Raw genomic sequence first — 10,126 nt, forward strand, 5'->3', positions numbered from 1 at the left:
GTTGTCGTTTATTTTTTCAAGGCAGAATTTCTCTGAGTAGCCCTGTCTGTCCTGGAATTCACTGTGTAGGCCAGGTTGTCCTCAAACTCAGATCTGCCTGTCTCTGCCTCACGAGTGCTGGGATTGAAGTCGTGTACTACTATGCTACTACCTGGCTTGTTTTAATATTCTTGCCTTTGAAAAACTATTTATTTACTTTTATGTGCATTGGTGTTTTTGCCTGTATGTATGTCTGTGAGGATGTCAGATATTGGGGTATAGATGACTGTGAGCTGCCATGTGGAAGCTGGGATTTGAACCCAGGTTCTCTGGAAGAGCAGTTTGAGTCACCTCTTCAGCTCTGCTCTATTCCACCTCCACTCTACATGTACTGCTTTATACCAGAAAAGTAACCCTGATGGTAGGTAGGGAAAGTATGGGTGGGAATCACAGTGGAGTAATCTAAAAAACATTTTATAGAGCGAGAAGAAAGAGAGCGAGCTGAGAGAGCAAAACGGGAGGAAGAACTTAGAGAGTATCAAGAGAGAGTCAAGAAACTGGAAGAAGTAGAAAGGAAAAAACGGCAGAGGGAACTGGAAATTGAAGAACGAGAACGGCGCAGAGAGGAAGAGAGGAGACTTGGTGATGACCCACTTTCTAGGAAGGTGAGTACAGAAGTTATTCTCTTGGTTTCTCTTTAGTGCTGGAGAGGGAATCCAGACTCTTCATCTGGCAAGTCCACTTTTAACAGAGTTGTGTTCTGTGTTCCCAACCCTTGTATATTTATTTATTGTTTTAGTTACATGTAGAATCATCAATGAATTTTCTTGTATAATATTGTGGCCTGATGAACTACAGGACATTGTCTGACTACCTAGATACATAAATCTGTTCAGTTTCATAGTGTCTCCATCACTTGGGAGAGTTAATTAGGTCCATCTCAACCTTATTCAGAATGTGCAGTGTAATTGGGGGCGTAGGTGATAGAAATTGCTTGAACACAAATTGACTTGTTTCTCTCATCTTTTGAATTGTTCTCATTTGTGGTCTGTTATCCACTTAATCATAGTTCAGTTTTTTGTTTGTTTTTCTTTTTTTCCTTATAGACTGAAGGATGGGTGGGAACACCCAGGTATAAGATTGTAGGCAGGGGGATAGTCGTGCTAGGCAGGCATTACCTGTAAACACAGGTTTTCACATGGGGCCAAGCTTTTTTAAACTAAAGTACTGAGCTCTGGGGAATGCACCTTAGGGAACTAAGGAGCCTCTGTTCCCATGTTTCTTTCTTTCATTCACCCAGTGGGGATACTTCTACGACTGTTTCTCTCTTTTTTAAACTTTTTAAAAATGATTTATTTATTTTTGTTTTATGTGTATTACTGTTTTGCTTGCACGTATGAGATGTCAGATCCCCTGGAACTGGAGTTACAGAGAGTTGTGAGCTGCCATATGGGTGCTGGGAATTGAACTCTATGAAAGAGCAGCCAGTGCTCTTAACTGCTGAGTCATCTTGCCAGCCCCTCATAGTTCAGTTTTAATTACACCCTATGTCGCTTCTGATTCCTATGTCTTCCCAGTCATAATATCTTTCTAGACTTTCTTCCAGACCTTTTCTAGTTTTCATAATGATAGCGTATGTGATCCTTAAATCTGCTCTTCTATCTCAGCTTCCTTTGGTTTATACTCATTACTGAGAGCCGAAGGGAACATACTTGACAAACCCCTTTCACAGTTTCAGCTGTATACTTGTGCTTCAGCAACTTTACCCTTTAAACCAAACACTGGCCATCGATTAATTTTTTCTAATTTTTTAAATGATTTTTTTTAAAAGATTTATTTTATGTATATGAATGTTCTATCTGCATGTATGACTTAATGCAAGAAGAGGGCACCAGATCTTACTATAGATGGTTGTGAGTCACCATGTGGTTGCTGGGAATTGAACTCAGGACCCCTGGAAGAGCAGCCAGTGCTCTTAACTGCTGAGCCATCTATTCAGCCTCCTAAATGATTATTTTTAGTTATATGCATGTGGGCACATGGCAGCTCACAACTCTCTCTGCACATGAGTGCAGGTGCCCACAGAATTGTTGGATTCACTGGAACTGGAGTTACAGGTAAAATTGTGAGGCATCTGCTATTGCTGGGAACTGAGCTCTTTCCAGTCCCTAATTTTTTATTTTTGTGGAAGGAGAGGATCTTAGACAACCAAGGCTGGCTTTTAAAAGGTTCCTGATCATGTTGACCGTCTAAGTGATGATGAAGTTAAGAGTTGTGCATCCTCCTTTGACCAGACTTTTTTTTTAGGATCTTGAGGTTGTTTAATGAAAGCATGAGATGCTTGTTACAACTCTAGTAGTTGGCATTGTAACTTTTATTATGCCTCTTTGCTTTGTGGGTGCAGGACTCTCGGTGGGGAGATAGAGATTCAGAAGGCACATGGAGGAAGGGACCAGAAGCTGACTCTGAGTGGAGGAGAGGCCCGCCAGAGAAGTAAGTGGAACCATGAGAACAGTGTGCCTTGTCTTGGATCCTGGTATGTAGATTTAAAATCAGATTGGGATTATAGAATGGTATGCAGCTCCATCTATTATTTGAACCAAGGTCATGGTCCTGTGTAGCTTTAATTTAACCTTGAAACTCCTAATCTTATTTCTCCTTCCCAAGTGTTGGATTTGCAAGTTTTACCTGGTTTTACTGTTAATGCGACTTTTTTTTATAGTTGTTTTTTCCTTCAACATTGCTCTGACTGACCCATGTAAATCTTGAGAAATATCATCAGATCCCAATAGCACTGAGTTCAAAGAATAAGAAGGAAATGTGTCATGTTGTGGTGGCACATACTTTTAGTCCCAACACATGGGTGGCAGAGAGACAGGCGAATCTCTTGAGTTTCAGACTAGCCTGTTCTAGAGTGAGTTCCCAGGACATCTGGGACTACACAGAAAACCTCTCCCCAAAAAGAGCTGTCTATAGCTGTATATTTTTCTAAGAAGATTGAACAGTTTTTTGTTTTTTAATATACTCTTTAATCTTTGTAATACTGGGAGATAGAACCAAAGGTTATAGTTTAGTATAGCAAGCACTCTACCACTACGCTACATGCTTAGTTTTTTAACTATTTTTTATGGTAATAACTCTTGGTAGGAATAGTGCTTTATTTATGCAGAAGTTCAGTTTAAAGCAACGTTCATTGTAAAAGATACAGAACTTGACAAGGTGCTCTTGGGAAGGCACAGGTAATTGTTTTCAGGATCTTGTCTGCTAAGGTACTGGATTTTGTATAATCTTTATTTGGAAAACATTTTTAAAGGACCAGAACTAATGAATTTAGACTTAGTGATTTAGAAGAATGAGTGAAATCAAGGATCCATATGCTTTCTGAAAAATTTGCTTTTAAAGCTTGTACCTTATTGCTCCTTAGGGACTGGAGACGTGGAGAAACTCGGGATGATGAGAGACCTCACAGGAGAGATGAGGATCGACTGAGACGCTTGGGAGATGATGAAGAGAGAGAATCTTCTCTTAGACCAGATGATGATCGCATCCCCAGGCGTGGCCTGGATGATGACAGAGGGCCTAGACGTGGTCCCGATGAAGATAGATTTTCTCGTAGAGGAACAGATGATGACCGTCCTTCCTGGCGTAATGCAGATGATGACAGACCTCCCAGGCGAATTGGTGATGATGATAGGGGCAGCTGGCGTCACACAGATGACGACAGACCTCCAAGACGAGGACTGGATGACGACAGACCTCCCAGACGAGGACTGGATGACGACAGACCACCCAGACGAGGACTGGATGACGACAGAGGAAGCTGGCGTACAGCAGATGAGGACAGAGGACCTAGACGTGGGATGGATGAGGACCGGGGGCCGAGAAGAGGAGGTGCTGATGATGAGCGGTCATCCTGGCGTAGTGCTGATGATGACAGGGGTCCCAGGAGGGGCATGGATGATGACCGGGGTCCCAGGCGAGGGTTAGATGAAGACCGAGGACCGTGGAGGAATGCTGATGATGATAGGATTCCCAGGAGAGGTGCGGATGATGACCGGGGGCCTTGGAGAAATATGGACGATGATAGGATTCCCAGACGGGGTGATGATGCAAGACCTGGTCCTTGGAGACCATTTGTCAAGCCAGGTAAGATTTCATATTTAAAAAATTAGATGCTTTTGTGGAATTTGGTGGGTAAAAAATGAAATTGTAGGCCTAAATGACAGTTATGTCTTTATTTAAAAAATGTAGGTAGGTTTTTTTTTTTCTCAAATGCCTGTGCAATGATTTTTAAATGAAAATTACTCTCATTTGTCCAGTCTACCCTGGGATCATACTCAGGATCTCATTATTTTAAAATTGCCTGTGTGCGGGTGTGTACACGTGCATGCAGGTGTCCGTGGAGGCAGAGTGAGGCAATTAGAGCCTCCTGACATGGGTATGTGGAATTGAACTGCAAGAACAGAATGTGCTGTTAATCACTGAGTGTTCTTTCCAGCCCCTTTCAGTCTGCCTTTTGAGGACCCTTAAATCCACCAACTTTAGTGTTCCCTCTGATTGAAATTGAGTATTTCATGTCCTTTGAGCTCTTCTTGCCCTGCTGACTTCTGCCATTTTTCCCCACTCCCAGTTCCTTTTTGCAGTACCCATAATAGTCCTTCCTCTGTTTAGATCTAATTTTGCTTTTACTAGTTGTGACTTCTGTGGCAAACCTTTTTATCTTGGCCATATTCCATGTTGAACTATGTGACCTTAGATTTCCATGCTTTGTGTAAAATGAGATTGGCAGTATGGTAGGTTCTTAGTAAATTGTGATGTGTCCTATAAAGTTGCTGTGAATACTGAGAAATCTTAGAAGAAATACAAGCTTAGATGCCTTTCTATTATTCTGCCATCCATCAACATATAATTTGTCTCTTGATGTGTTTCTGTTTAAATCCACTTTGCTCAAAACAGTACTGATTTGAAATAGTGACTCATGGCCAGCAGTTTTGGTAACCCATGATTGAACAAAGTTTGTCTTAACACATGCATTTCCCCTTAAATTTGAGACAGTACTTCAGCCTATTCTTGTGGTTATTTGAATAGTAGAGTAAAAAAAATCAAAAGTACTAAATAAGCAGACCTTTAAAAGGACATTTTTTGTAGTTAAAAAAGCTGATTCTGTGAGTCAGAGTGCTACAAACCTGAGCTGGTATTACATATGTCAGAAGACAATTTTCTTTCTGAACTGAGTAATTACAAAATTACCACAAGTATTAATTTGAGATTATATTTATTTGCAAGTGGGCCAGGTGGGATGGCACACACTTTTAATTTCAACCCTCTGGTGGCAGAGGCAGGAGGATCTCTGTGAAAACAAGGCCAGCATGGTCTCCATGGTAAGTTCTAGGACAGCCAGGGCTACATAGAGCAACCCTGTCTTTGGAACAGAAAATTCAAGAATCTGACAATAGTTAGGACTGACTGAATTATGGCAAGGATCAATTAAGCAAGTTAATGTAAGTGGTATTTAAGTCTATAGCTTGTTAACACACTTATTGATATGAAAGTAAGGTACAGTGGTGATTAGCTTTGTAGCTATAATGCACCAATGAGCTTGCTTTGGCTTCTTTGCTGTTTATACGAAACACCAGGCAGAATCAAAGCATTTATCCTTGTTTTGTAACTGGATGGTGGGGGTAAATGTCACAGGACAGGAATAGGGAAAGAGTCATTGATAAAATATTACAGAGTATAAATTCATAATTGGGGTAGTCATTCCCAGGAAACTCTGAAGTTTTCTGCTTAACTGAGTACTCTGTAATACAATTAGAACAGATTTTTATGCTGGCAATGTACACAACAAGAAATATTTGATAATCTGTTATTTTATAAAACATTACATCGAGACTGTTTAAACTTCCTATAGATACATAATTTAGAAAAATTGCTAATGACCAGCCATATATATATATGGCACACACATGGATTTAGTTTTGTTTAATTTTCTTACTGGAAGAAGAGTATCTTCAATTTGCTTAGGATGATGAATTAATGCTAAGATACCTTCATAAAGGCCAGGGATGAGCTCAGTTGATAGACAACTTGTTTAGCATTCATAAGGTCTTATTAAATCCCCAGCACCCCACAAACATTGCTAATCTGTTAAAAATTTCTTCTTTTTATAAAATAGGTGGATGGAGAGAGAAAGAAAAGGCTAGAGAAGAGAGTTGGGGTCCACCAAGAGAATCAAGACCATCAGAAGAACGTGAATGGGATAGAGACAAAGAGAGGGATAGAGACAGTCAAGATCGAGAGGAGAACGACAAGGACTCTGAACGAGAAAGGGACAGAGAGAGAGATGGAGACCGGGAGGATCGCTTCAGAAGACCCAGGTTGGAATTACCCTACTTGTAGTTCTCTTACACTTTGCTATGCACTCCAAATCATTTTTGATAAGTAATACCATTTAGATAAACAGAGTATCTAGAAAGTAAAAAAAAATGGCTGTGGGAGGGGGAGCTTAACTCTTATTGGCTGCCTGCAGGTTGTTTAGCAGGTAAATGGGCCAGTCTGGGTGTCTACTACTCCTATTTCTTAGAGCAATGAATTATCTTAATTGTCTTTAAATTATCCTTTCTTGTTGGTTTTTGAGAAGATGAAGTGTTAATGTGTAGCTTAGGATGACCTGAATTCCAGTTTTTATCCAGCACTCATATGCTGAGATTTATAGTCTGTTGATAACACGCCCAGTTTTTATTAGCAGTAAAAGTTCTAGCAAACCTGGTGGGGAAAGTTCTCTGTATTTTGTCCAGCATGGCAGGCAGCAGCTTCGTGTGGCTAGTAATCTAGCTCTAGGAGTATGGGTTGTGCTGTTGTAGGTGAAGTGGTCTAGGTGCCTTAGATCCCAGATTGAGATTGAGGTGTTGGGAGTTTAAACCTCAGAATAATTAACTGGATTTGGTGTGTTATGTGTGTTCGTGTCGTCCCCTCACACCCCACCCCCGTACCACACATACTTTTTTTTTTTTTTTTTTTTTGAGGCAGGGTTTCTCTGTGAAGCCCTGGCTACCCTGGATCTCATTCTGTAGGTCAGGCTGGCCTCAAATTGGTATGCACCACCACCCACGAGGCTGGTGTGTTGAAATTACCCATGTATTCTATCAAGAGCTGAACTTGTTACTTTAAATGGCTACAGGGATGAAGGTGGCTGGAGACGAGGACCAGCAGAAGAATCTTCAAGCTGGCGAGATTCAAGTCGCCGTGATGATAGAGACCGGGATGACCGTCGCCGGGAAAGAGATGATCGTCGTGATCTGAGAGACCTGAGAGAAAGAAGGGATTTAAGAGATGACAGAGACCGGAGAGGACCTCCCCTCAGATCAGAGCGAGAAGAAGGTAGAGACATTTTGGGTGTCAGAATGAACAGTTTTGTGGCAGGATTGGGGCTTTATATAATTATCCTTTAGATTTATATGAACATTGAAAATAAGAGCAAATGTAGTGTATGTAGTTATCAGCTTGTGTATAAGGCAAGTGTACAATAAACTAAATGATAAGTAGCAGAAACTGGTGAGAATGGAGAGAACAGTATTAATTGTATAAGGTCCTGGTGTATGAACACAGGTGTGTAAATGCAAAGACATTCTGGGGCTGGTGAGATGGCTCAGTGAGTGAAGCTCTTACTTGGCAACTTGATGTCAGTCCTGAAAACAATATTTTAAATTTTATCTTTTTGTTTTTGGATTTTTTTTTTTTTTTTTTTTGAGGCAGTGTTGCGCTATGTGTAACCCTGGCTGTCCCAGAATCTGTAGTCCAGGTTGGCCTACAATTCAGATCTGCCTGCCTCTGCCTTCCAAGTGATGGCATTAAAGGTGAGCACTGCCACCACCACTTGGCAAAACAACAACAACAAATTTTAAGTATTTTTAGTTAGTTTAAGATGTCTGTTGTACTTCCGTGCTTTCCTTACATGGTTTTTAACAGTTTGCTTGCTCATCGGGATCAGAAGAGTATTAAAACTATAACTTGAAATCTCATATTTTATGATTCATTTGCTAAAATTCAACAGCCAAAAATTCTCTATTGGACATTTTTATTCTGATAGTTTTTATCCTGTGTTCAGTTTGTAACTGTTAAGATATTTCTATGGTCAAGGATTTCTGTTTGCAATTTTTCAATTATATCTACAAGTTCATATTTTAAAAGGTTTTTTTGTGTCAGAAATGACAAAATTAAAATGTGGACAAATAATTAAAATGACAACAAATTAATTAAAAAATGTGATTCTGCATTGTTGATTTTCTCAATAGTTTAAGGTGGGCATTTCTTTAGCCTCACTTGTTTATTTTGAACCAATAAAATAGTTCAAACTTCGACTTTTTTTTTCTTCCCTTTTCTAGCAAGCTCTTGGAGACGAGCTGATGACAGGAAAGATGACCGGACTGAAGAACGGGATCTACCTCGTCGTGTTCCTCCTCCAGCTCTTTCAAGAGAGAGGGAGAGAGAACGAGAAGGTGAGAAAGAGAAAGCATCCTGGAGAGCTGAGAAAGACAGGGAATCCCTTCGTCGTACTAAGAATGAAACTGATGAAGACGGATGGACAACAGTACGACGCTAAGGCCAAGACGATGGAGTCAAACTTGTGTCTTACCACATAGGTTTGATCACATTCAAGGATTATTATACTTGTGCTTCACCCGGTCTAAATTGAATTCTTTAATGTTGTCTCACCATAACACAAAAAGCATGAACTTGTATTAATCATATATAATAGATTGATCATGCACTGTATTCACAGGAGGTTGAAAAACCATGCCATTTTCTGGAATTTAAGGTGTTGCATTATTTCATCAATCATTTGTTTAAAAAAAACTAAAAAATAAAAATGAACCCTTCAGGTGTTAACACCTATATCTTGGTATACAATTGATCTTTTTGTTTTGTTTTGAAATATCAAATTAATTTGGAATAAGGTAAGGTTCTGTTAAAGTATTTGAAAACCCTTTAAGCCAACAGATCTGACAGCTTTCCTATCATTAGTGGGGACATACTTTTTTGGGTATTTACTATTAACTACATTTAGGCTATAGCTTCTGATCAGTGCAGTAGACAATACAAACACTGGTTGCAATGGGTTTTCTGTAGACTACTTGAGAGAGGTGAGTATAAACATTTTGTAGTCATCATGGCACTGCTCAGGTGCAGATCAGGACAGGACAGCTTTGGGTTCCTAGAGCATTTGGTAAACTGTTCTTTTTTTCTGTTGCCAAAAGAAAACTGCTTTCCCACTAATTCATGCCTTTCAAGCATTTTAAATATGACAATATTTATAAATGTGTGGTTTGGAGGAATTGTTTAAATTTTTTCCTAATTTTCTTTCTTCAGGATAGATTTCAACAAGTAATTTGTAGTGATGACTGTGTTGACTTCAATTTTGGAGTGTAGTAGCTGTGTTAAAGAGTAATAACCATTTGGTCTCATTGAAGCCAACACAGAACTTGCTGCTGTGTTTTTTCTTCAGTGGTAAATAAAATACTTACATAATTGGTGTTAGTGTTAATTTGTTAATGGTGTTATAGTCCATGTATTCAGTTGAGGTTTTGTGAATTTGTCAATGCTATTAAAATTTATCAGTGTTAATAGCAAAGAATAACCTAACAATAACACAAAGCAAATGGTAGCAGCTAGCAAGTTTGTGAAGCGTCCTTACCATTCACAGAATCTATTGGGAAAAGGAAAAACAAAAAAAGCAACAGAGTTGTAGGGGATTTGTGTGACAAACTTTCAGTGGCGATGGGCTTTATACATTATAAGGTAGTGGTTTAAAAATTTGTTACAGCTGTCAGACCAGAAGAGGGAGAGGAGAGCTGATGCTCTTCTTACTGAATATGTGCTTTTTGTATGGTGCTTCCAAGGATTGGAATTTCAAACATGCAAAAGACCTAGAGATCATTGGTTATATTTGAGACAGTAACCTCCTATGTATGCATTTACTAGTGAGCCAGACACTACTGTGATGCCAGAGATAATCCCCAGCAAGTGATTATTTTAATCAACTACATATAGTTGAATGCATATGGTGGGGGTAGCCTGCAGATCTATCTTTGCAGCTTAGCTGGGGTTCCAGACATTGCATTCTTGTTGTTGTTCTGGGAGAGAACCC

The 10,126-nt window shown here is 39.6% G+C and overlaps 1 protein-coding gene across 1 annotated transcript in view; it reads left to right on the plus strand.

The window, feature by feature from the left end:
* Eif3a (eukaryotic translation initiation factor 3 subunit A) overlaps nt 1-9,512 on the plus strand; it is a 30,036-nt gene extending 20,524 nt beyond the window's left edge. Inside the window, exons 17-22 of the mRNA XM_057778119.1 lie at nt 460-644; nt 2,384-2,472; nt 3,404-4,125; nt 6,155-6,356; nt 7,160-7,359; nt 8,364-9,512. Of these exons, the coding sequence (XP_057634102.1) occupies nt 460-644; nt 2,384-2,472; nt 3,404-4,125; nt 6,155-6,356; nt 7,160-7,359; nt 8,364-8,581 (1,616 nt within the window). The 3' untranslated portion in view covers nt 8,582-9,512. The remainder of the gene's footprint in view (nt 1-459; nt 645-2,383; nt 2,473-3,403; nt 4,126-6,154; nt 6,357-7,159; nt 7,360-8,363) is intronic.
* Nucleotides 9,513-10,126: the final 614 nt, after the last annotated feature.

Source organism: Chionomys nivalis, chromosome 8 (genome assembly GCF_950005125.1).
Source record: "Chionomys nivalis chromosome 8, mChiNiv1.1, whole genome shotgun sequence".
Taxonomy (NCBI): Eukaryota; Metazoa; Chordata; class Mammalia; order Rodentia; family Cricetidae; genus Chionomys; species Chionomys nivalis.